This window comes from Terrapene carolina, unplaced genomic scaffold (assembly GCF_002925995.2).
Source record: "Terrapene carolina triunguis isolate 2854851 unplaced genomic scaffold, T_m_triunguis-2.0 Scaffold249, whole genome shotgun sequence".
NCBI classification, from domain to species: Eukaryota; Metazoa; Chordata; order Testudines; family Emydidae; genus Terrapene; species Terrapene triunguis.
Genome location: NW_020664600.1, coordinates 814,570 through 840,282, shown reverse-complemented (window position 1 = coordinate 840,282; position 25,713 = coordinate 814,570). Strand labels below are relative to the sequence as shown.

The window sequence follows — 25,713 nt, the reverse complement described above, 5'->3', positions numbered from 1 at the left end:
CCACCCCAAGCACGGCAGTCAGGCAGATTCGGCGGCATGCCTGCGGGAGGTCCGCCGGTCCCGCGCCTTTGGCGTACCCGCCACCAAATTGCTGCCAAAACCGCGGGACCGGTGGACCTCCCGCAGGCATGCCGCTGAAAGCCGCCTGACTGCTGCCCTCACAGCGACCAGCAGGCTGTCCGCAGCCTGCCGCCCCAGGCACGTGCTTGGTGCGCTGGTACCTGGAGCTGCCCCTGATTGTAGCTGGACCCCTGCCTGGGGGCTGCGAAAAGCTACAATATTCTCAGGTGTGTGTCAGTAACTGACAGTTACAGCCTGGCCTCTAGGGCAAGGAGGCAGTGCTTCTATATCCTGATACCAACTTTTCCCAACCTAGCGGTAAAAATTTCCCAAATCTGGTGAAAAATTCCAGGATAAAGTTTTTTTACAGTGCTTCTATATCCTGGGAAATTTCCCCAAACCTGGGAATTTGTGAGTAAAACGTTGCAACGTGGGAAATTGGGAATTTTCATTCAAAACATTTTACTCACAAATTCCCCAGGATATAGACGCACTGCAAGGAGACTAGGTGGGTTTTCCCCAGTGGCTTCCCGCTACACGGCCTCCCTGAACTCAGCGCCCTACTCCCCGGAAGGTGCCGCAGGGGTGAGGGCGGCTGGGCTCGACCCAGGGTAGGGGGACGCCGCCTTGCTAAAGGCAGGTTCAAAGCATGTGGCTCCCGCTGGGGCCCGGCAGAACCCAGGCGGCTCCAGCCCTGAAGGGCGCCTGGCACCACCGCATCCGCCTCACTACAAGGCGGGGCCAGCGCCTCCCGGCCCTTTAAGTCCCTTCCCCCGGCACCGCCCCCGTCCCCGGACGCTGACATCAGCCCTCAAATAGCCGCGCGGGCTGGGTGCGGCCCCATCGCATCGCTCTAGCTCCAGGCCGTCGCCAGCAGGTCAGAGCCGCGCCGCGGATGGGTGGGGCGCCCCCAACTGGGGGGCCCTAGGCCGGGGCTGCTCTATGCAGGGAGGTCGGGGCCGGGCGCGGGGGGAACCTGCCTTGTCCCACGCTCGGGGGCTGCTCCCGCTCTTTCCCGGCTGCTGTAGGTGCCGCGCTCCGGGCAGCTCCCCGCGGGACTGGGGAGTTCCCGTGGGCGGGCCGGGTGGCTTTGGGGACCGGTGAAAGTGGCCGGCGTGCGGGGCTGTTACCGGGTCCTGCCCGTCGGGCTGCTGGAAGCCGGTGCCGGGCCGCGCAGCAGGGCCAGGTGCGCTGCCCGTCCCTCGTGCGCAGCGCGCGTTATGCTGCACTTCCGCGGGCTGGTCGAGCGGTCGCGGCCCCGGCGCAGGCTTCCCACGTGTCGGAACAGCAGCCGGCCGACCTGCCCCGGGTCTGGGTCTGGGCTGAGCCCCTGGCTTGGTGTGCCTGGGACCCGGAGCTCGGCCGTGCCACTGGGGGGTTCTTAAAAGTGGTGGCTTTGCTCGGTGCCGCTGCCAGCGAAGGCTGCCCCAGGACCCCCTGTTTGATGGCTGGGGGGGGGGGGTGCTGTTAAATCTGTCACGGCTGGAGCGAGCGCACCAGTGGGCCCCCCAGAGGGGAGCTGGATAGGCGAGGTAGCTGCTTCGCCCTCCCAGAGATGGCCACTGGCGAAGGCGCTCGGGTGCTGTGGGGAAAGTCTGGGTCGCTAGTGCAGAAACTGCTGTCTCATCGGGGATCGTGACCCCTCTGCAGCCGGCTGGAGCTAGCAGCTTGTTGCTACAACAAACTTATAAATCGGGGAACTTCTACAAACTGGCTGCTTGTGCTGCTGCTCCTGGCGCCAGGCCTGCTCTCCTCCCCCTGCCATGAGCTCCCCAGCTTGGCAAGCAGCACAGTGGTTACAAAGGCCGGTGCGGGGCTGACGACTTCATGCTCAAAACAGTCTCCCGGCCTGGGCCCTCTTTTCTCTCCAGAAAAGGAAAAACTAGCAGCGCTTCTGGGTCTGACCCAATTCCCTGGACGCTGGTCTGTTTCCAGGACTCTGCTTCTAAAATGGAGCAGTGGAGACATATGAGGCCTTTGCCCTCCCCTGAGGGACCTGCCACTTAGAACAGCCACAGCTGGTCCCTCAGGCAGGCGTATGCTACTTTGACCCAGAGTGCAAATAATGGGTGAGCTCTCCAGCTCCTAAGTCCTTTCCCTCCAGCCATGGCTGGTCAGGGCGTGGCCATGCCTGGCATCCACTCCGTAGCCTACTGTTGGGCAGTGCGGTGTGAGGTGGCTGCACTTCATCCATAGCCTCCAGGCTGCTTTCCTCAGGCTGTGGTGTGAAAATTCCTCATTGAAGAGCTTGGGCAGCCCCTGATGAGAGGCAAGGAAGGCCTGGTCTAAGGCAGTAGTTCTCAACTAGGGATGAGTGTACCCCTGGGGGCATGCGGAGGTCTTCCAGGGGGTACATCAGCTCATCTAGATATCTGTCTAGTGTTCGAACAGGCTACACAAAGCACTAGTGAAGTCAGTGCAAACTAAAATGTCATACAAACAGACTTGTCTATACTGCTTTATATACTATGCACTGAAATGTAAGTATAATTATATTTATATGGTGAAAATGAGTCAGTAATAGTGTGGCTGTGGCACTTGTATTTTTATGTCTGGTTCTGTAAGCAAGTAGTTTTTAAGCAAGGTGAAGTTTGGGGTATGCAACCCAATCAAATGCCTGAAAGGGGGACAGTAGTCTGGAAAGGCTGAGAACCAGTGGTCTAGCAGACCGTTTGTACCAATGTAGCTGTGCTGGATAGGGTGGGGCTCTGTAGTAACTAAATCAGCTGTGGATGCTGCGCTGCTGGTTTAGCAGTGCCTCCCCTGCTGGCATAGTTAGTCTTGTATGACCAGGCTGCAGCTGTCCCTTTTTATCAGTAGAACAGCAGCCAGTGGAAGTGGTTCCAGTGCTGTGTAGATTGCTCCTGTGGAATGGCCTCCTGAGCCAATGAAGCTGCTGTGGAATTGCACTGGTCCTAGCATGGGGGTGTGTGTTGGCTCCTGGGTTTGTCCTTCTCCAGCACCCTGTGCAGGGTTCTGGGGGCAGGGAGAGGGTATTGCAGGTAACGGATGAATGGGGGTTAGAGCAATCACTTTGACCCTTTATTGGCACCTCTTGTGGGACAGCAGCAAATCCAGTTGGGTGCTTGGGAGCAGGATGGGCTCTCTGGTCCCAGGCTGCCTGATGGCTATGAACATGTAACAGCCCTGCCTTCGGCATGGCTAGCAGAGGGAAAAGGCCTTGTCCAGCTCCCGGTTTGGCAAGCTCCAGTGTCAAGGTACAGCAGGCCTGGGCTCGCGAAGGCTCGGGGGAGGGCGGCAGCATGTCCTGGGGCAGCAGATTAATAGCGTGTTAACAGCCTGTGCTCTTGGGCTGGAATGTTTTATGGGAATCTGCTCACAGCTGAATTGAGGGCCTCCATAAAGTGAAACTACCCCATAAAACAGCAGCTGCTGTTCATGTGAATCGACCTGCTGCTTGCTGGCACCACTCCAGGGGCAGGCAGAGCTGGCATTTTTATTCCCATCTGTAATGAGCATCTCTCTGCAGCTGGCTGAGCCCTGAATTGGGGGAGGGGGGAGAGTGCCTTCTAAAGTTTCATGAGATGCTGATCTGGCTCATGCCTCCTGCCTTCACCACATCCTCCTCTGCCTCCAGGGTGCTCAGTTCTGGAAACTGCAGGGTTGAGTGGCTCTTGTCTAGGGTTCCAGAAGAGCTCTCCTGGGTGGAGGTGCTAATCCTGGGCGGCCCAGCTCTGAGCAGGGAGAATCTGCAGTGGGGCGGGGGAGAGACTCTACACCCCCCCCACCCAGTAATCCCTACTGCCTCCCCCACTAGTCCATCTGTGGTTCCCCCTCAAGCCAACAGGCTCCAAAGAGCTGACCTGAAAGCCAAGAGAGCTGCAGTGTGCATGGCTGAGTCTCCTTGTGGCTTGCCTGCTTGGGTGCTGCAGGCCCTCCCAGCTGGAGCCAAGGTCAGTGTCCTCAAGAACATGGGCTGGAAGTGAGTGGATGTGGGGGTGGCAGGAGGAGGGGTGTGAGTAGTGTGGCTTCTAGGGTGGGGCCTTTTCTCCCTCCTGACTCCCCCCCCCCCACCTTGGCAGTCTCAACAGCTGAAGCTGCAGACTCTGTTGGCTCCTCTTGGAGTTACTACCTTTGAAATGCAAAAATATCAGCACCCTGCAAGTAAGCCTGCTGCACCCCCACCCACAAGGCAACTCCGCAACCCCCCTCCCTTTAACTGCCACTTATAGTATCTAGAGAGAACACCGAGAGAGAAGATTGATAACATCAATTTCTTACTTAAACCCCAGAAGTGGGAACACTGCGCATCCTTAGCTGCACACAGACACTGTTAACATTTGGCAGTACTGTGGAATAGATAATCTTTAGACCCACACTTCATTTAATCTGCTGCTTTTTTTGGGGCAACTGGCAAATCCATTACAAAACCGGCCAAGCCGGTCTGGCACCAACCAGGTGGTAACCCTAGCTCCTCCCCCTGGGCTCTTGGGGGTGGGGGAGTGACAGACAAAAACAGAGCTGGTCCAAACTCCTGGGGAGGAGAGCAGGGTGGCTTTCCTTCCCTGTCCTGAGCTGCTGCTCCCCAGCCAGGCTCTGCCCAAGGGCCCAGCATGGGGCTTGTACCCTCTTGCTGGCTTGCTCCCCTCCTTGGCAGCTTAGCCAGAGCCCTTCATGTGGGGTGTCTCTGCCCAGACACGTGCCTTGTGGAGCCCTGTACTCTGGTGTGCCCACATGAACATGCTGCCCTCATGGGACCCAAGTATGGCAGTGCCCCTGCACTTTTGGTGCCCTTGGGTCTGTGGCTGGCTTGTGTTCTGTTGCCATGGCAACATCCCCAGGGGACCTGCCCACACTTCCAGGGGGTTTCCTGTTTGTGGGGAGTTCAGCAGCAGCAACTCCCCCCTCCCTGCTCAGATGGGGGGGGGGGGGGGAAGGGAGGGGATCAGTTCCTCTGAGGGCTTATCGCTTCCTGGCCACCTGGGTGCTAAACTCTGGTGGCTGCTTTCTGCTCTGCTGGATTCAGTAGCATCCTCTCCCCTCCCCCAGGGCTGGCACTCTTGTCTTCCAGCCTCCCCCTGCAAAGAGAGTGCTCCTGTCTCCAGCAGACTCCATCTGTGGCAGGAAATCAGGCCTGTCTCCACCAATTTCAGTTACTGCTGATCCTTGGCCCGGAGCCCAGTGCTGCTAATGCTCCTGGGGAGCTGCCTTTCACAGCCACTCCAGGCTGGGCCTGATGGCTGCCCTCTCTGCAACCACTCTCCAGAAGCTCAGCTACCTCTTCTGTGGCTTCCCAGGTAGGGCCACTGACCTGGGCACGGGCCCTTCCAATCCCCCTTCATGCCTTTTCTGGGGCCTGTCCTCAGAGAATCCTTGCCAAGAGCCTCTGGCTAAGCACCAGAGTCTGTCCCACTAATCTTATGGGAAGTGGGGCACTCTCCCTCCCTCTCAGCCCTCTTGCTGCTGTCTGAGCCCTGGTGCAGGCCGGGCCCCACTTGATGTTGCTCTAACTCTGCAAAGCTTCACTGCTGCTGGTGAGCGGAAGTGGGCTCTGACCCTTTGGGGTGCTCGGCCACCCCTCCTGTCTGCCAAGAACTGATCCAAGGCTTGGCATGGGGTGGGGGGCTCTGGGGACAGCCCTCCTCAATCAGCTTCTCAAAGTGCCTGCAGGTCCCACTTGGGGGCAGGTGGAAGCACAAATAAGTGAGTGAGGGCATGTCTGTATCCAGAGAATGTAAATGATGCAACCAAATCTCCAGCCAGCTTGTGGGTTCTAGCAGTGGCTGCTCGCAGCTACCTTACTGCCTGGATGGGACAGGTGCTGCCTCCTCCGCCCACGTTCCCAGTGAAGGGTGTGGCATAGCACACTGGCTTGGAGGCAGCTGGCCCAGTCCCACTGTGCAGAGTGTCCAGTTTGCTGCCCATGTCCAGACTGTGAGAGAACAATGAGCTAGCATAGCCTGATGCTCTCCAGACAACAAGATCCTGCTGGGACCCAATTAAAGCAACATTTGCCTAGATTTCAAGACCAGAAGAGATGGTTGTGATCATCCAGTCTGAGTGACTGCTTAGCACAGGCCAGAGCCTCCCAGCCAGGGATTCCTGCCTCCAACCCAGAACTGCCAGCTGAGCTCACTGTAAAATCTCCATGTGATGTCAAATCCCCACATCCCTTGCCAACTTACTTAGTGGCTAATTACCTTCACTTAATCTGCTGTTGCTTTTCCGTTAGCACTTTGCTGATTTCAGTTTCCAGTCATTGGCTGAGGTTGCTCATCTGGCTGGTTAGATCTTTAGGTACAGGATGTTGCCTCTGTGTCAGTGTCTGAGCACTTTGTGAAGCTAAATACAGTAAAGCTTTGTTATCTGTCATGTTGGGGAGGGGTGGGGGGCGGTGTGTGTGCCAGTTAGTCAAAAATTCTGGTTAACTAAGTATTATACTTGCCAAGGAAGGGAGTCTGGGTGTGGGAGGGGGCTCAGGGCTGGGGGGTGGGGTGCAGGAGGGGGTGGGGGGCATAGGCCATGTACAGAGGTAGCACCCCCTTTCATCATGCTTCATGACCCTCCTGTGTGTGTATCCCATGTACACATTGAGAGTACATGTTTGGGAAGGGAGCCTCGTGAATAACCAAGTCCCTGCCCGCCAGCCAGCTGCCCAGCCTGCAAGGGCACCACATCCTCCGGTCCTAGATATGACCGTGCACTTGGCTGTGTGGCTGAGGCAGCCTGGCTCTAACCCTGCCTGTATTACACCGGTGGGCATGCTCACATGGCGCTGATGGCTCACAGGTAGGGACTGTTCTGGGAAATGAGATGATGTAGGTTTCCTTCTTCCCTGACATGCTGGGACAAAGCTGCATTGTGTCGTCAGCTCTCAACACCTGGCAGGATGAACTGGAGAATTGGTGGCACCAGCTCCTCTCCTGGCTCAGGTCCAGTTTATGGCCAACTGCTGGCCTGGCATGTACCAAACAGATGTAACCCCTAATGTAGGGAAACCAAACCCTGTCTAAGCAGACATGTTCTCAGAAAAGTATCCATATAAGGGCTGGACTGGGCAGACTTCCCACATGCCCTGGACTGTCCTGAGCTTGAGAATGTGAATCTAATGCGGGGGGGGGGGTAGAAGTTAAACACGGCTCAGTGAGTCGGTGATGAGCAGTGAGTCAGGCAGCATCTGGCCTCCCGTTAAGTGGCCCCTTCATGGTTCAGCGAGCATGTGCCTGAAAGGAGCTAAATCTGCATAAGGGCTGAGGAGGTGCTGGCTTCCCAGGAATACTGCCTGACAGTCTAACCTGCATGGTGCAAGTGTGGGCATGAGATGCTCTCTGCAGAGCTGATCTAGTAGGGAAGGTGTCTATTCCCAGTCTTGGAGATGACAGGGAGTCACCTCCTAGCAGCACTGCCCCAGGTCTTCCTTTCTTCTCTTCTCTCCCCTCTTCCCCCCCCCCCCCCCCATGGGAGCTGTACGCTTGTGCTCCTGGACTGCATGCCACAGAGGAGTGTGGTGGACACCAGGCTGCAGTGACTACCTGGAGCCTGGCTAGGGCTGACCTGGGAGGATGATCATGGCTCTGCCCATCCTGAGTGAACTGGCTGCTGTTGCCCCCTAAACAGGCTGGGACCCAGGGGTGAGCTAGCCCACTCCTTGTCTTGAGTGCTGGTTGGGAGACCTGCCTAGAGAATTGGGCTCCCTGCACAGGGTGGTGGGGAAGGGGGAGACAACCCACCTGCTGCAGTGCAACCTGAGGAGCTTCTGGAACAGGCTGTGACAGGACTTGCCACCGTGTGGGTGGTTCTGGCCAGCTGCACTGAACTGAAGGAGCTGCCTGCAGCATAGAGGGCTGGGAGTTGGCATGTGGCAGGGAGGGGCTGGAGCCCTCAGGGCTGGCTCCTTTGTGTGAAGGGCTCCCAGCTGGGTGTGTCTGCACCCCCTCAGACTGGCTCTCCTGCCTCACACCTGCCAGCTGTGGGGAGCTGCAGAGGCAGGGTGTAGACCCAGAGCAGCAATTCCACTGCTGCTGAGCTGGGTCTCCCCCTCCAACCTGTCAGCCATGCAGGCACCTCGCTGGGGGCAGATGGTCTCTGCCTCAGTAACACTGGCTCTGTGCTTGTGGATGGCAGCCACTGACACACCTGATGCAGGGGTGAGCACTGGCTGTGGCTGGGGTTTTGGGGACTGCCGAGGACAGGCAGGCAGGGGCCATCGATCAGGAGGGTTGGTAAGTCTTGTGCTGGGGGAACAGAGCCAGTGGGATGGCAGGCTCATACTGCAGCTGCTTTCTCAGACCAGTTTGGGGGTGGCTCAAACCTTCCCCTGTGCCCAGCAAGCTGGGTGAGTTCTCAGGGGAGCTATAGTGAAACCCAACAGCCCCAGGCCTGGTGGGATCCACAGTGCTGGGGGTTCAGGAGATTACTGGCTTCACCCCCACCCTGCCTGCTCAAGTACCTCTGGAAAGAGCATTTCAGGCCACCTTAGCACAGAGGCTCAGGCCCCTTCCCCAGGCATCTGTAGCCTGGTGGTGGGGGTGGGTGGGTGGTGGGGTAGAGTGACTGGCCTTCCAGCTTTGGAATAGTGCCCCTCCCTCCTGTGTGTGCCTGGGAGCCCCTGCCTGGATGGGTGCATGTGCCATTCTGTCTAGGGGAGCACTCTCACCCCTCCCTTGCCATATTGGCACCAGACCTGCTGGGGGAGGGCCTGCTTCCTGCCCCAGGAACGGTGCCCAGAGCTGCAGCATCCCTGGCTTGTGGCATCCTCTCAGCTGCTAGTCTCACAGTGACACTGAGGGATAAGGAGGGAGGCTGGAGGGAGCCAAACTACTGACAATCTCCAGACCTGATTAAATCGCCAAGTTGCTCAATAGCAATTGTCCCTGGCTGGGAGTGATTCACCCCTCCCCTCCCCCACTTGAGTCTGGGCCCCAGAGCCATTTCCCAACCCTGCAAACATTCCACAGGAGGAGTGGGTGCTGGGTCCACTGGGGGCCTTGCAAGGCCTGCTCCATAGTGACGGGTGGGGTGGGGAGCCAGCTGCTGGGTGCCCCTGTGCCTCTGGGTTGTGCTGCTCCCTTGTTCAACCAGCTGAGGGTCAGGATTATAAGGAGCTCCCCCTGACTGAGCTGCTGGGGAAGTGGTCAGGGAGCAGTGGGGCTCTATAAATAATGGGGATCCCTGGAAAGGCCTCACTCCCATCTGGCACCAGGGCAGGGACCAGCAAATGCTGATTATTTCCTTCCCAGCAGGCCCCCTTGGAGCCTCTCCTTGCAGAATGGCTGGGGGAGCTGAAATAAAACCTTCCCTGCCCCACCACCACTTCCTGCTCCCAGGGTGGGGCCTGTGAGTGAGGCCTGCCATGGACACTGGGGCGGGGTTGCTTGGATAGGAAATGCCCTGCAAGGGTGAGAAGTTGCTGTCCAGGAAGTGCTGGTGCAGTGTCATGGTGGGGGCTGTTGGCTAAGCCCTGCCTCTGGGCTGGGGGGGGAGGGGGCTGGCCTGGCAGGATCGTTTATTGGGGCTTGTCTGTTCAGATCCCAGCCAGAGGCAGTTCCCCGTTTAATCTAGAGAGTGGTGGCTGTTGTCCTGTCCACTGTGTCCAGCATGGGCCAAAAGTCCCTGCAAGGACCAGCTCAGCTGGTGCTTGCATGCCCTCTCCCCATGACTCTGCTAGAGCTGCCCTGCAGGCATGGATGGGTACCCAGGCTTGGCACATCAAATGCTGCTGTTTGCTCCCTCCAGGAGTGTCAGCAGAACTGCCCATGTTCACATCCCTGCAGGGGCCTGCCCAGCACCACCAGCTGCCCTCCCTACAGTCCAGCCTTCTCCTCAGCTCCTGGGCATGGCCCCCTCTGTCTCCATCTTGCCCATGTGCTGCGGATGCCTGGGTCCTGTGTTGAAGGCCAGCAGCTGCTCCATTTGCAGCCTGCACCTGGGGCAGAGCTTGCGACTTCCCTCACTCCCATGTTGAGGCAGGAATCCTAAGTCTCTCCTGGCCAGGAGAACCCTTGGCTGAGTGCAGCATTGAATGGCACCATGTGCAGTCTCCCTCTGCTCCTAGCAGCTGTCACTGCCTGGCCAAGCAACACTCCCCTGCTCCAGGTGGTGATGACACTGGCAGCCCTTGCAGAGGCGATGAGGTTTCCTGGCTGAGAACTCCAGCCCAGGCCTCACCCAGAGGTGCAAGCATGAGTCAGCAGTGGTGGGAGGTGGAGCAATGGGGTGGATTGTATCAGAGTTGCAGCTCATTCAGCCCTCTCCTTCCCCAAAAGCCTGGTCCCAGCTGAGACACTAGCCTGCCCCCAGCAGGCCTGGGCAGAGGGAGCAGAACAAGTGGAATTGAGATTAGGGTGACCAGATGTCCCGATTTTTATAGGGACAGTCCTATTTTGGGTCTTTTTCTTATATAGGCTCCTATTACCCCCCCCCCACCCCCTGTCCTGATTTTTCACATTTGCTGTGTGGTCACCCTAATTGAGATTGACCATCCCAGCAAGTAGGGAGGGGGGCAGCACCTATCCCCTTACATGGGGTGTCAGCTGAGAGTCAGTGAAGGGCTGGACTGGCAGTCCCAGCCAGAGGCTTTGCCCTGGCCTGGCTGCATCTGTCCTGGGGCCCTGGTTCCCCGTAAGGCTCCGTATAGCAGCCTGTGGGGCTGGGCAGCTCCCCTGCCCCTGCAGAACAGCTGCTGGGCTCCTCAGGCAGCTTGGGGCTGGGCTGAGGCCCTGGCGCGTCCTGCTTGGCCCCGGCACATAGCTGCATTCCAGAGATTAGGGCTGGAATGTGCCTGGACGGCAGGGCTGTTGACTTTCCTGATACGGCACCCAGTGTATGGGGTGGGTGGGAGAGACTGGCTCTAGGACAGGCACTTTCCCACCATCTGGAGAGAGCCTGGTCCCAGCCGCAGCCAAGGCAGCAGCAGCTTTTTACAATCCTGACCCACCATGTTCTCGTCTCCTCTCCTCTCCTGCCCCAAAATCCAACTGCCCTGACCGTGCAGAGTGGGCTTCCCCCCAGGGAGGGGGTTTGGGTGGCGTGGGGAGGGGCTGACATGCTGAATCTGAATGCCCCTGACCAGAGCTGACCCTACAGTGCCCCAAAAGCTGAAGGGATCCAGTCTTGGAATAGCAGAAGCAGGCACTGGGTGTGGGGAGGGGGAAGCCATGTCTGGAGCCATCCCCACCACACAGCATATGAAGTCTGACCATCCCTCAAAGGAAATTCCAGCAGAGCTTCCTTCCCCTGGGGTAAGGGCCTTCCGAGAAGGCAGCCCTGGGCTGGGGGAGGGGCTACACTGTGTGAGGGAGCACATCCCTCTGCCCTGCACCTTGCCAGAAGGCAGAAAGTCTCCAATCAACACCCCTGACAGTCAGCTCTAGGGTGGGGCCTCCCTGGGGCTGGGAAATGCTGCTGTACACTGGATCAGCAGCCCAGGGAACTGTAGGAGAGCCTCCTTCTTGCTACTGGTGCTGTGGGGAGCTGGCTGCTGGGAGTGTCTTTGGAGAGACCCTGTTGGGCTGGTGCTGGGCACTGGGGGGTGCTCAGTGACCCACCGCAGTGCTGTGATGGGGTCCAGCAAAGGCTGGGGGTCCTCTGTGGGCAGTGTGACGGGTGGGTGGCTCCATGGAGTGTTTCTCTGTGTGCAGTGATTGGTCTGTGGGTGGAACCTGGGTGCTGGGCTTCCCTCTGCAGGCTCAGACCGCTCCCAATCTGACTAAATGCAGGATTGGCTGTGGGTGGGTTGGCCCCAGCTCTTATTGCTGTCTGCTCCCAGCCAGGGGATGTATGGGGCTCCCTCTATCTGGAAGGTCCACCAGGTCATGGTGTGTGCCCCTTGCAGACCCTGGGGAAGGGGGACACAACCTGGCAGCAGCACTTGCATTGGGGCTCAGAGCTGCAGGGGAGGGAGGAGCGCTGCTGTGCTCTGCCCTCTGGAGAGAACAGGGTGTGGGGGTGCATGCAGGATGCTGTGCTGGGGACTAGGCTCAAGAGCTCAATCAGCTGAGCACAGGATCTCCTCCCTGCTGGCTTGATGAAGTCTTGAGCTGGATGGGAGATGCTCAGCACCGCAATCACAGGCCCAGGGCTCTCCTCCCCACCAGGAAATGGGCCTAGAGCATGTGCGCCTCTGCTGGGAGTGGACAGGGCTTTCCGGCTGTACCTGTGCAGAGTGGTGCAAATGCAGATCCTGCCTGGCCTGGCCTGGGTGCCCACTGCTTGTGGAGCTGGCTTGCCGGGAGGATGCTGCAACTCCTCTGACCAGCCCCAGCACATGCTGCTCCTGCTCTGGGGAGACCTAGCTTTGGGACTGCAGAACAGAGCTGCCTCCTGCAAGCAGGGGAGGTCTCTGTCCCTGGCCTTTGGCAGGCGTGCCCCACTGTAGTAGAGACCCCCAAACTCAGTGGGGGGGAATGTTCTCTGGGCAGCCTCTAATCCACAGCCAGCCAGGATCAACTCTGCCCTGGGATGCCCAACAGTGGCCAAAGGGGCTGGGCCCTTGGTGCCAGTTGAGTCTGGCTGATGGCTCCTGGCTCCCCCAGCCTGTGCTGCCATGTCATGGCTCAGACTGTAGAGGGCACCTCACTCACCTGCCCTGTCTGTGTTGGCCCTGCAGACACTGCACCGTTGCCATGGCAAACAGGGGACCAGCCTACGGACTCAGCTGGGAGGTTCAGCAGAGGATCGACAAGCAGTACGATCCAGAGCTGGAGCAGATCCTCACCCAGTGGATCCTGGCGCAGTGTGGGGGCATCCAGCCGCCTGAGCCTGGGAAAGAGAAATTCCAGGAGTGGTTGAAAGATGGCACAGTAAGTATCACTGGGGTTGGAGGATCCCCCGTGTGCCCCAGCAGCTTGGGCTTTCTCACATGAGCCAGGGTGTCCCTTCCCCTCCAGAGAGCTGGAGCCCCAGGCAATTCCCCCTCCTTGATGGGGCAGTGAGATACAAGCATCCTCCAGGGTCTCTGTGGGGGCAGCACAGCTTTATAAACCAGAGGCACCAGGTCCTCCCTACTGCCCCTTGAGCCTCCTCCAGCAGGGCTGGAGCACTCCAGGGCACACGCTGGCTATGCTGAGCTAACGAGGGGTGACTCTGCCCTGAAGTAACTCCTGCAGATGGTCCTGTCCCCAGATACAGGGTGCTGTGGAGACTGCTATCGAGACTAGCCTAGAACACTGGCTGAGTCCTGGGTTTATCCTTGTCCTTCCTGCCCAGGTGCTCGGCAAACTCATCAACAGCCTCTACCCAAAGGGCCAGGGGCCTGTCGCCAACACTGATCCCTCAAACAAGGCCTTCAAGCAGATGGAACAGATCTCCCAGTTCCTGCGGGCTGCTGAGCAGTATGGCATTGCACCCACTGACATCTTCCAGACTGTGGACCTCTGGGAAGGTAGGGAGAGCTGGGGGGGGAAGGGTTGGCCTGGCACATAACTGCCCTGGCTCATGTGGTAGGCTTAACCCCTAGCATGGGGATGAGCAGGGAACCTCTGAGTTAGAAGCTCCACATGAGCAGCCTGCTCTAGATCCAGCCCTTGTGCTGTGCAGAAATCCAAACTCACACCCTTCATGGGGTCTGGCTTCATCAGCAGAAGGCTGCCTCCCCAGGTTCTGCTTATCCTGGGGATCTTCCTCAGGGTGACTCAGCCCATGCCCTAGATCTTCTCCCACCTCCCTTGTATCTGGGTGGGGCAGTGGGTCTCCTGCCTCTCTGAGTTAGCAGAGCTCATTTGACCCTTTCCCAGCAAGTTCCACACCTGCTAGCGGGGGTCAGCAGATGCTTCTGCCGAATGCAGCCAGCCTGGCACATCCAAAGGCTGTGCTTGGACCCCGGAGAGGGGGATGGTATTGCCACCATTCTCTAGAATGGCTCCTTATCTTGAATCCTGGCCAGGGCTCTACACGTGGGCCAGAGAGCTTGGGGTTTGAGATGAGCAGCAGGCCCCACTGGCAGGTAGGGTTGGGTTACTGACCCCCTCCAAGTGCTGCCTGGGCTCGCTGTAGAGGCTGGGCTCTGTGCTGAATACACCTAGGTCAGACTGCAGCACGTCACTCACAGGCTCTCTGCCTTGCCAGGAAAGAACATGGCCTGTGTGCAGAGGACCCTGATGAACCTGGGGGGCTTGGCTGTCACAAAACAAGATGGGTTGTTTGTTGGAGACCCCAACTGGTTCCCCAAGTAAGTGGCTCTTGAACTTCTGAGAGTAACAGAAAACCAGCCCCTCAGCCCAAAGTGGTGGGTGGTCAGGCCAAGTGGGCATGGCCCAGCCCTGGGTGCAGTCAGGTTTGGGTCTCCCTGTCTCTAGCTGACTTGGAGCCACTGGAAGTGGAGCTGGGCAGCTTCGCTGGGCAGGAGCTGCCTCTCCCAGCAGGAGGACTTGAAATGATGCAAGCACCTCCCAGTGCTCTGCTGCCCCCTCTCCCCCAGCCTGCAAGAGGGACTCTGGGGCTCAGTCTGTGACTGGCTTGGGGACTTGGCTACACGGAAGCAAAGTGACTTAGGTCTCTGTCACTCTACAGAGGGACAGGATGTCAGCTCATCCAGCCTGACTGTCCTGGAAGGTCCTGTGGTGTAGCCAATACAATGAAGGCAGAGCTGTCACTGGGCCTCACTCAGCTTCCCTTCCACAGTGCAGTGTGGGCCACTCCTCTTCAATGCTGCCTAGCCATTAGGTGCCACCCAGGTGCTTTCCCTGTGACCTCTCCGGTCTGACTCATGTTTTCCTCACCCCCAGGAAATCCCAGGAGAACCGCCGTGACTTCTCTAAAGACAAGCTGAAGGAGGGTCAGAATGTGATTGGGCTGCAGATGGGCACCAACCGGGGTGCATCGCAAGCGGGCATGACAGGCTATGGGATGCCACGCCAGATCCTCTGATCAGCCCAGCTTGGCAGCACTCCCTCTCCACCATCCCTTCCCCCTCCTCTCTAGGGTTTAATATATTTGTCTACAGTCTAGAAAATTGGGGAGTGGTGCCTTGAACACCCCCCCCTGCAAACCGCCACAGTGAAACCTGCCAGGGCCTCGTGCCCTGAAAGTCTGCATTCAAAGCTCCACATCCCAGCACCTTGGGGGGCCTAGCACCCAGTGTGCAACACTGGGGACAAGACCCAGAACTCCCTCAAACTGTTACACCCTAGTTCTGTAGGGACCAAACTCCATTTCCATACAGACCAAATGACTGTCTAGACTGACATTGGGACCAATCAAGGCTGCCCCCTCCCACCCTTCCATCAAAGCCAAGTGCCAAAGCCATGGCTGCTAGCTGCTAGCCAGATCTCTCCTCCCTGGGGCTTGGGGCTTTGTCTGAAGCAGCAAACCCACTTCTTGCATTCCAGATACCCAGGCCAGTGGCTCTTGCTGATCTGTCAATAGTCTTAGGACCAAAAATCTCCCTTGCAGGGCTCGGTCTAGCTGTTCAGCTGTAAGACCTGCTAGCAAGTGTCTTGTGTCTAATCCTGCGCTTGTGCTGCAGAGCTTTCTGTATTGTCTCTGAGTAACTCTCCTGTGCTAGTAACGAAACATGTAACATGATGTTCCAGGCTCCAGTAGCTGGGATGGAGGCAGAATGCTGCCCAGCTGGGCCTGTGAAGAAAGGGCTGCAATACCCTGCCCTGTCGCCCCTGGCACTTGGGACAGGGCATTGTCAGCCAGCTGATGGTCTGCCCTCAAGGTTAGGAGCAGCTGTGTGCTGGGCTCTCACCATGGGTGGAGGAGCTAGGAAGTGCATTGCACCTGGAGCTAGCCCCACTGTTACAACAGCATTGCTCCTGGCTGACTTGTGGCTTGACCCTAGCTGGTCCAGCAGTGCTGCATGGCCAGCTCTGGAGCTAGGCCGTAGCTGTCACCTGTGCTCTGATGACTCTGACTGTGGAATGTATCTCTGAGGTCACCAATCAGAATAAAGGTCACCCAAATCTTGTTTATAACCCTGAGTCCTTGTGTGTGATGGGAAGCCCAGCACAAAGTGGGGAGGGGCACTGGGCAGCTCACGCAGGGTTGGCTCAGCTGGCGATTCTCACGGATGCTGTTGGGGCAGCAGAGTGAAATGACAGTGCAAGTGAACAGCCACCCCTGCACAACCTGCAGGAAAGGGGAGCACAGAAAGGGATAGTGCCTGGGCTGTGTTCAGGCTCAGGTCCTTCTGTGCTGGAGGGAGCATGAGTTGGTGGAGACTAGCTGGCTGCTCCTATTGGCCCAACTTCCCCTGTCTGGGATGGCACCAGAGGCCCCCTGAAAGGGAGTGAGGCCAGACCTTCACTGGTGGGAGTGGCTTGCTGGCACTAGGCCCTTACCCCAGCTGGGCCTTCCCTCCTGTACTGAGGGGCAATCCACAAAGGATCAGGCATGTCCATGCAGAACAGCCTGTGCCTTTAAGCAGCTGGACCGAGTGGGTAGGCTGGCGGGTCAGGGGTGGGCCCTCTGCCTTGGCTGTGCCATGGCCTGTGACCTCTCTAACAGGATGAAATGGGCAAAGGAGGCAATGGGGTAATTACCTGAGCATGCTGTAGGAGCTGCAAGCAGCAGCCTGTTGCCCAATCACTGTTACAATAATGGCCAGACAGCAGCAAGCTGAGCATAGTTTGTGTTGCTCATTCCCTTCCAGGACTCTGGGAATCCAGAAATCAGGGCCCCTAGTTTTGGAAGCCCCTAGTGGGGGGCCCCTGGATAATGAGGTAGCTCCTGACAGGAGTCACCCCCTCCTCAGCCTGCTGGCACAGGGTCCCCTGAAGCCACAGGGCTGGGGGGCAGGGTGATTGTAGGCTCCCTGAAGTGGCAGGATGCTCTTGGTGGTAGAATGGGTGTCTGGCTGTAGTCCTTGGACTTCTCATGGGCTGTTCATCTGGGTGGGTTGCTCAGCACCAGGTGTGGAAACTAGCTGTGGTGGGGCATCAGCTCTGCTCCCAAAGTACCTGGAGCTGTTTCTGCTTCTCCCCTCTGGGCTGCTTTGACCTAGGGGTGCTAGGTGGCCCATCTACACAGGCACATCTACTGTCACTGGGTCTCATTGACCTTTACAGTGGGCAGCTGGCTTAGGAGCAGCCAGTCACCTGAGGCCCTGGCAGTGTGTGGCAGGCTCTTCTGCCCTTGGGTCACTTGCTCCCTGGTGTTTGGGGGTTGCCCAGCTGTGAGAGAAGCTGCAGAGTTAATGCTGCTGCAGTCAGGATGGGCTGCTCAGAGCAGAAGCCAGTAGGCCCACCTTGGGCAGTAGAGCTGGTTGTTCTGGCTCTACTTTGGAGCTGGGAGCAGCCCGCTCTGCACTGCTGAAAGCAGCAGTTTGGGCTCGAGTAGAGTGGAATCTGGTTCACTAGTTAATGTCCTAGCCAGGGCAGCAGGAAATGTAGCGCCTCCCAGCTCTGCACATCTTGTCTGTCTGTACAATGGAGGCGAGAGTGACCCTGGCAAGGGCCTGGCCCAGCATGGGCAGGGCTCTGCTCGGAAGGGCAGCCCCAGCCATTGTTGGGGAGCGGAAGGTTAATGATATTAGCAGAACTGCTGCCCACACCCCAGCTCTGGTGGGAACAAGGCTTGCATTGTAGCCAGGGCAGGCCCAGCTCCCTGCCAAGAGCCTGCTTCAATCAGTGCATGTACTGCCTGGAGCTGAGTGCTGCAACAGCACCAGCAGGGCTGTCTCTCCCGGCACCTGTCTGGGAGCCCAGAGTTCCTAGCAGTTGGTGAGAACAAACTGGGCCCACACAGGCTCTTAACCCTACCCCAGGCAGGCAGCCCCTTGGCCCTACTCAGCCACAGCCAGTGGAGCCAGCCCCCACCTACCCACTATGGCTCAGGCTTCCCAAAAGACAGGTGGGTGCTGGGCCTCACCCCAACCATGGTGTAGTGTACTGAGCACTGTGTGGGAATTGCAAGCTATCACTTTACGACTGGGGTGGTGGGGGCACCTGGTCCTGCTTGCAGGCTCAGGAGCAGAGTCAGTCTAAAAAGAGTTAACTTGAAGCAAGTTGTGCCTCACTGCCTTCCATCCTCTGATGAACAGGAGTGGGTACCAGGGGGACCCTGGCCCAAGCTGGCAGCCTGGGTTCTCGGTCTTCTACAGGCTGGGTGTGGAGGTCTGAATTCTAGGAAGCAAAGTGGTTTACAAAGTTGCACCACTCCCAGAAAAGCATTTACCTTGATCCAATCTGTCTGCATGTGTGCTGCACCATAACACTAGGCAGCCCCTGGCCCTGCCCCCACCCAGCCATAGCCAGTCCAGGAGTTCCAGCTGGAACACCCCGATCCATCAGCCAGGCACAGTGAACACACCAACTCCCATGGGACATGCTATGGGCACACACCCCGCTCCCCTGAGAGTGGGCAGGCTGGCCCATGCTCAGACACACTGGGCACATTCTGGGGCCTTTACAAGCAGCAGTGAACATGCCTTCGACACCCTGGAGTGCAGGCACACCACCCCCTGAGGTGCTGCAGTGGCCACATCTAGAGGGGATCCCAAGTCAAGCTGGCTATGTGCCCCTCACCATACACCTGTGTTCCAGTTTCCTGGATCTGGGAAAAGCACAGCCCAAGGGGCAAGTGCACCCTCCCAGCGTCAGCCCCTCCAGTCACTGCACCCTCCTGCTGGCACACTTTGTGCTAATTGTAGATTCTGATACCAAAGGCATTTGCAGCTCTCTCAAACCACAGGCTCAGGCTGAACATGGAACCACCTCTCAGAACAAATATTTACTCTCTGTTGCTGCCGTGTTGCCTTAACAACTGACCAGCCTGGGCCGGGATCCCTGCAGCCATCAGCCAAAATTTGCTTGAGCAAGAGCCCCTGCTGGAAGGCTCTCTCTGTAGGGGCCCGGGCAAGGCCACCCCTAGGACTGGTGTAGCCTGGCCCTAGGGCATGGTGCTGAGGAAGAGGCCAGCCATGGAGAAGGCCTGCTGTGGGTCAGCACTGTTAAACCACTACACTCTGGCCACAGCGGCTGTGGCCTGGCAATCAGCATCACCTGCACCAGGCAGGCCTGTCGCTGAGCTGTGGGTCAGGCAGGATGTTCGCATGCTGGCCTGATGCCCTGCTCCTGTTGTCATCATATCAGTGCCAATGGCATGCAAAGCACCATCCTGCTGACTTGGCAGTGCTTTGCATGACTGAATACCTGCACACGGTGTGGGTGGAGGGCCCAATGGGAGCAGGGGTGTGGCCCAGGGGGTGGGGAGGAGGTCAGCCCCAGGCCCCATTGTGAGATGCAGGGGAGTAGAGAGCCAGGCCTGGGGGTGGGGCAGCTCCTCCCCTCACTTTAGTCTTGACTCCAGGGACTCGTGTGCCAATAGGGTGACCAGAGAGCAAGGGTGAAAAATTGGGACCTATATAAGACAAAGCTCTGAATATCAGGACTGTCCGTATAAAATCGGGACATTTGGTCACTCTGTGTGCCAACATGGGGCTTTTGCTGCAGCGTCTGGGCTGGCAGACTGCACCCGCTGCATGTGTGAGTGCGTGCTCGGGGGGGCAGGCTCAGACACAGCCCTATGCTGCAGCAGACAAGGGTGATGGCAAGGGGCGAGGCAGGGTTTGTCCTGTTTTTATAACTTTGAACCCAGCACCATTGGACCGGGCCGGCCTCTGGTGTGGATGCAGCTGTCCTGCAGTGAAGGGCCATGTGCTGGTGCTATTCCTCTGCAGCAGACGCTCGGCCAGTAGAAGGCCCCTTTAGCCTAGTCTAACTAAGTCCACATGGGGGCTGGGCCGATTTCACTCAGTAACACTCACACCCCACCCACCATCATGCCATCCCTATGGAACCAGAACCGGGGTGCGGGCCTGTCCTGAGACTGATGGACCCTTGCTCCAGCCCTGGAGAGGGGGCAGAGAGCTGGGATGAGGGGTGATGGTGGAAGGGAACAGAAACCTGCAGGGTCACAGCAACAGGACAGGCACAAAGCTGACCCCCTCCTTACAGGCTCCCCTGGCTGAAGTGAGACCCCCCCCCCAACTCCAGAACAGCTGACAGGAAGACTGTAGGGCTGGGGGGGGGCAGGCCATGGGACAGCATGAACAACACAGGGAGGGGGAGCGTGAGTACAGGGCAGGGTGTTTGCACTCAGGAGGTGTGTGTGTGTGTATGGTGGGTGTCAGGGTGTGTCTGTTTGCTCTACTGTCATTGGTGCATGTCAGCTCACCTATGCACACTGGCCAGACAAGGAGACCAGCTCCTAATCCTGTCTAGAGAGCCACTGGTGTGAACCAACATTCGGGCTGGGTGTGAGGCCGGGAGCAGCGCAAGGAGGTGACACAATATCCCAGTGAGTCATTTCCCTTCATTCGCGTAGTGGAAAATCATTGTCAAGGGGCTGTGTCCGGGGCGGGCCCTCAGATCAGAGGCACTTGAGCATATCAGAGCGAATGAGACATTCCCAGTGCAGAATGTGGGGGTGGGGAGCCGAGGGAGGATATAAAAGGACACAGCTCCAGCTTATATGTGTGTGCTCATGTGCATACACACCGTGACCCAGCATTCTCCCAAGGACCCTGGGAAAGGGCTGGGCCTCCGGCCCCAGGGAGAAGAGGGGCTGATATTTCCACCTGCATAGGGCTGTCAGGTTTCCTCATCCCCTGCAGTCAAGAACCAGCTCTGCCTCTTGGCAAGGGGCAGTGGGACGAGCCCCTGCTCTCAGTTGTGCTGGATCTGGTGTTACCCTGCGGTCCCCCTGGCTACCTCTACACTGCAATAAAAGACCCACTGCAAGGCTGCAGCTGGCCCGGATCAGCTGACTCAGGCCTGCAGGGCTATAACATTGCAGTGAGGCTGTCTGGGACCCATGGTGGGGGAGGGTCTCAGAGCCCAGGAGTTTGCCCAATAGCTGGTCTCAGACCAGGAGACACAAGGAATACCCCCTTGCTCTGGGGTGAACATGCCTGACTGCTTGCTGACAGGGGAGGGGAGTCTCATGTTGGGGCACTTTGCAAGAAGGTGAAGGAGATGGGATGGAATCAGCCTCTTGTGGGGAGAGCTCAGCCTGTTTATCCCCAGCATTTGAAGGGTTAACAGTGCACCCTGTTCCCTCCTGAGAGCTGGCTGTCAGCACAGGGGCTCTGGAGCACTCAGCCAGAGCACAGAAGCCAGGGTCCCAAGTCACCCATCGCTAGGTACCTGCCCCTCATGCCTGTGATACGTTCAAGGAGGCAGACACCAGCTAAGGCCATGCAAGACCCAAGGAGTTAAAGAGAGACCGGGCAGCTCTGTCTGGGTCAGTCAGGACCCTATGATCCAATTGTTCGGGAAGATCCTCCACTTCCCCTTGGAACAAAAACTCCATGTTGTTTTCAACCTGCTTCTAGGGCGTGAGCTTCATAAGACTCTCCAGAACCAAATGCCATGGCCCTGCCCCAACCCAGAGCATTGCACCCCATCCCCCCAGGAGCCAGGGAACCTTGACCATGGGCATTTATGAGGCATCACCCAGGAACTGAATTCCCTAGCCTGGGAATAGAAATTGTACGGCGGGCCATGAATGCTGACAAAATTGAGGTTGGAGTGTGTGTGTGGGGGTGAGGGCTCTGGGGGTGAGGAGTTTGGGGTGTAGGAGGGTGCTCTGGGCTGGGACTGAGGGGTTTTGGAGGGTGGGAGGGGGATCAGGGCTGGGGTAGGGGGTTGAGGTGTGGGAAGGGGTGCGGTCTCTGGGGTGGGGCCAGAAATGAGGAGTTCAGGGTGCGGGAGGGGGCTCCGGGCTGGGGAAAAGGGTGCAGGGGGGTGCAGGCTCTGGGGATGAGGAGTTTGGGGTGCAGGAGGGTGCTCCGGGATTGAGGGGTTCGGAGGGCAGGAGGGGGATCAGGCTGGGGCAGGAGGTTAGGGCGCAGGGGGAGGCTCAGGGGTGCAGGCTCAGGGCGGCACTTACCTCAAGCGGCTCCCAGAAGCAGCGGCATGTCCCTTCTCTGGCTCCTACGTGGAGGCACGGCCAGGTGGCTCTGCACGCTGCCCCGTCCGCAGACATCGCCCCTGCAGCTCCCATTGACCGTGGTTCCCAGTCAATGGGAGCTGTGAGGGCAGCGTTTGGGGTAGGGGCAGTGTGCAGAGTGGAGCCCCCTGGCTGCCCCTATGTGCATGAGCCGGAGGGGGGGCCATGCTGCTGCTTCCTTGAGCCACATGGAGCAGCCCTCGACCCTGCTGAAGCGGGGCAAGCCCCAGACCCCGCTCCCCAGCGGAAGCTCGAGGGCCGGATTAAAACGGCTGGAGGGGCCCATAGTTTGCCCACCCCTGCCCTAGCCTCTGCACTTTTCATAGATACTAAGGCCAGAAGGGACCATTGTGGCCTCCTGGATACCACAGGCCATAGGAGTTCCCCAGAATAATTCCCGGAGCAGAGCTTTTAGAAGAACATCCAATCTTGATTGAAAAGTTTGTCAGTGATGGAGAATACACCATGACCCTTGGTAAGTTGTTCCAATGGTTAATTAGTCTCAGTTAAAAATGTACATCTTAGTTCCAGTCTGAATTTGTATAGCTTCCACTTCCAGCCATTGGGTTGTGTTAGACCAGGGGTGAGCAAACTTTTTGACCTGAGGGCCACATCTGGGTATGGAAATTGTATGGCGGGCCATGAATGCTCATGAAATTGGGGGTTGGGGTGCAGAAGGGGGTGAGGGCTCTCGCTGGAGGTGTGGGCTCTGGGGTGGGTCCAGAAATGAGGAGTTCAGTGTGCGGGAAGGGACTCCAGGGTGGGGCAAGGGGTTGGGGTATGAGGGGGTGGGTGAGGGCTCTGGCTTGGGGTGTGGGCTCTGGAGTGGGGCTGCGGATGAGGTTTGCGCTGCAGGAGGGGGCTCTGGGCTGGGACCAAGGGGTTCAGAGGGCAGGAGGGGGATCAGGGCTGGGGCAGGGGATTGGGGCGTGGGAGGGGGTCAGGGGTGCAGGCTGCACTTACCTCAAGCAGCTCCCAGAAGCAGCGGCATGTCCCCACTCCGGCTCCTACGTGGAGGCGCAACCAAGCAGCTCTACATACTACCCGGTCCACAGGCACCACCCCTGCAGCTCCCATTGGCCGTGGTTCCTGACCAATGAGAGCTGCAGGGGTGGCACTTGGGGTGGAGGCAGTGTGAGGAGCCCCTTGGCTGCCCCTACATGTAGGAGCCAGAGGGGGGACATGCCACTGCTTCCAGGAGCCGCGCGGAGACACACTACACGTGGAGTGGGGCAAGCCCTCAACCCTGCTTCCCGGCAGGAGCTTGAGGACCAGAATAAAATGTTTGAAGGGATGGATGCGGCCCCTGGGCCGTAGTTTGCCCATCCCTGTGTTACACCTTTTTTGGCTAGACTGAAGCCCAGTGTCAGTCCCCATGTAGGTTCTTACAGATTGTAACCAAGTCACCCCAGAACCTTCTTCTTGTTAATTAAGCAGTTGAGCTGGGAGTGGAGCCAGGGCTGCACGTGCTGGAGAATGGGGATTTCCAGCCCAGCAGCAGGACACTCCCTCATGATAGCCGCAGCCCTACTCCATCAGCCAGACCCTGTCACAGACCAGAACAGCTCACTTAGGGGGTTGGGATGTAGCAATCAGGACAGAAGTTAGCAGCAGCAAGGCCCCAGCGCAGCTGTTTCATGCAAGGAGGATGAAGTCTGTTCCAGGCAGGCCCTGTCCACACTGGGAATACACGATCTAGGCTCCTTCCTCTCTTACCTCTGGCCACTTCCCTGCCCCTGAGAGGAAAGGCAGGCGTGGAAAGTGTGGGGAGCTCTCTGCAAGGTGGGTCTGAGTAGGGGTGCTGCTAAGCTCTCTGTAACCTAGCACAGGTAGTGCTGACATCTCTGCAGGCCTGGCAGGACAGAGGGAATGCAGCTTGAGGGCCCCATATTCTTCTCCCTGAAGGGGAGGTGTGGGGTGTGTGTGATTTGAACCCAGACAAGGAACTTAATCACAAGACCATCCTCTCTCCTTAGGCACATGAACTCTCCAGGATTCAGATCCTACTCTGCCATCCTCTCCTTCCTTTCTAGATATTTGTTTGGATTCCTGAAGCCTTTAGGGTTCAGGTGCTGGCTCCCTCATACCCATCTCCCTCTCCCCCAATATGCCAGCAAGACCCAGCAGTGATACCATCTGCATGGGTAAGATCAGTGGAGGCACTTGGGCTAACAGCCCCCAGGTGTAGATGCAAGGATTTGGGGATTAAGCATTCTTGGAGTGCCTGCTCTCCAGGGCCAGATGAACTTTTTGTGGGCCCCCATGGGGAACGATTGTATAAGACAGCAGAGCGACACAGGAGTTGTCTTTCATACAGCGGCACAGGTTTTATTTACAATATTTACAAGTTTAAGTTGCAGATGGAGGTGGCTGCCACTAGGGCTCCAGCCATGGTAGCCCTAGAGCAGCGGTTCTCAAACTGTGGGTCAGGATCCCAAAGTGGGTTGCGACCCTGTTTAATGGGGTTGCCAGGGCTGGCATTAGACTTGCTGGGGCCCGGGGCTGAAGCCAAAGTCCAAGTCCCACGGCCCAGAATGGAAGCTGAAGCCAGAAGGATTTGGCCCTGGGTGGTGGGGCTCAGGATAGAGCCCCCCTGCCCAGGGCTGACACCCTCAAGCTTTGCCCCCTACCCTGCAGGGCGGTGGGGCTCGGGCTTCAGCCCTGCTACCCAGAGTGACAGTGCTCAGGCTTCAGTCCCCCTTCCCGGCATAGGCGCCGACTTCCCCTTTGCCCGGTGGGTGCTCGACCGCCTCCCCCCCGCCCCTGACCTGTCTCTTCCCATCCCACCCCCATTTCACCCCCTCCCCTAAGTCCTCCCCCCTGCCCCACCTCTTCTCTGCCTCCTCCCCTGAGCGCAGCACATCGCCGCTTCTCTCCCTCCCTCCCGGAAAGTCCAAAGCGCCGCCAAACAGCTGTTAGGTGGCAGAGCGGCAGGAAGCGCCGGGAGGGAGGGGAGGAGCGGGGACGTGGCGCACTTGGGGGAGGAGGAGGCGAGGAGGGGTTGGGGGGAGCTTGGCTGCCGGTGGGTGTTAAGCACCCACTAATTTTTCCCCATGTGTGCTCCAGCCCCGGAGCACCCACGGAGTCGGCGCCTATGCTTCCCAGGGTCCTGCAGTAATTTTTGTTGTCAGAAGGGGGGGGTCGCAGTGCAAAGAAGTTTGAGAACCCCGGCCCTAGAGCAAAAAGCGCACGCACAAGTGTACATCAAATCCATTATAAAAGAAAAAAATACAAAATAAAACACAGTGGGTAACAAAAGCCAAAGCAGCGAGTGGGCGGGGGCCATGCAATCTGCGCACAGGCGACACAGAGGAGCCCAGCCGTCTGCAGAGCAGCCAGAAAACCCTGACTTGGGCCTGCTGAGCCACTGGGGGGGGTACGAGCCACTGGGGGGAGAGAGGGCCAGACAAACCGCACCACCTCCCGCTCGCTGCCTCTGGTGTGGCAGAGCCGTTGTGCTCCCGAGCCCTTCAGTCGGTGTGAGGCACTGACATGCTCCATCTTCAGCTGAGGGACAGACAGACAGACATCCCCTGGCTCCCCCCCAGCCTCTCCCCTGCTGCCCTCACCACACATCTGATCCAACCGTCCCTTCCTACCCCCCAGCCTCAGGGAGAGCTGTGAGTAGTCAGGGGAGGGATTACGGGCCCCTTCCTGAGTGTGGGCCCAGTGCCACGGCACTCTTGTTAACCTGGTATTGCTGCTCTCCCAGGAAACCTGTGTTTGCCACCCTTCAGCTCTTGCTGTAGCTCTCTATACAGGCTCTCACCTCACGGAATGGCTGGGGTGGGAGAGAAT

At 58.3% G+C, this 25,713-nt stretch overlaps 1 protein-coding gene across 1 annotated transcript; it reads left to right on the top strand.

Annotated features, from left to right (window-relative positions):
* The first annotated feature begins 850 nt into the window (after window positions 1-850).
* TAGLN2 (transgelin 2) lies at window positions 851-15,938 on the top strand. Its single transcript, XM_024200860.3, has 5 exons — window positions 851-937; window positions 12,629-12,821; window positions 13,228-13,402; window positions 14,086-14,188; window positions 14,745-15,938. Exons 2-5 carry the CDS (start codon window positions 12,645-12,647, stop codon window positions 14,884-14,886), a joined length of 597 nt encoding a protein of 198 aa, XP_024056628.1. The 5' UTR covers window positions 851-937; window positions 12,629-12,644; the 3' UTR covers window positions 14,887-15,938.
* Window positions 15,939-25,713: the final 9,775 nt, after the last annotated feature.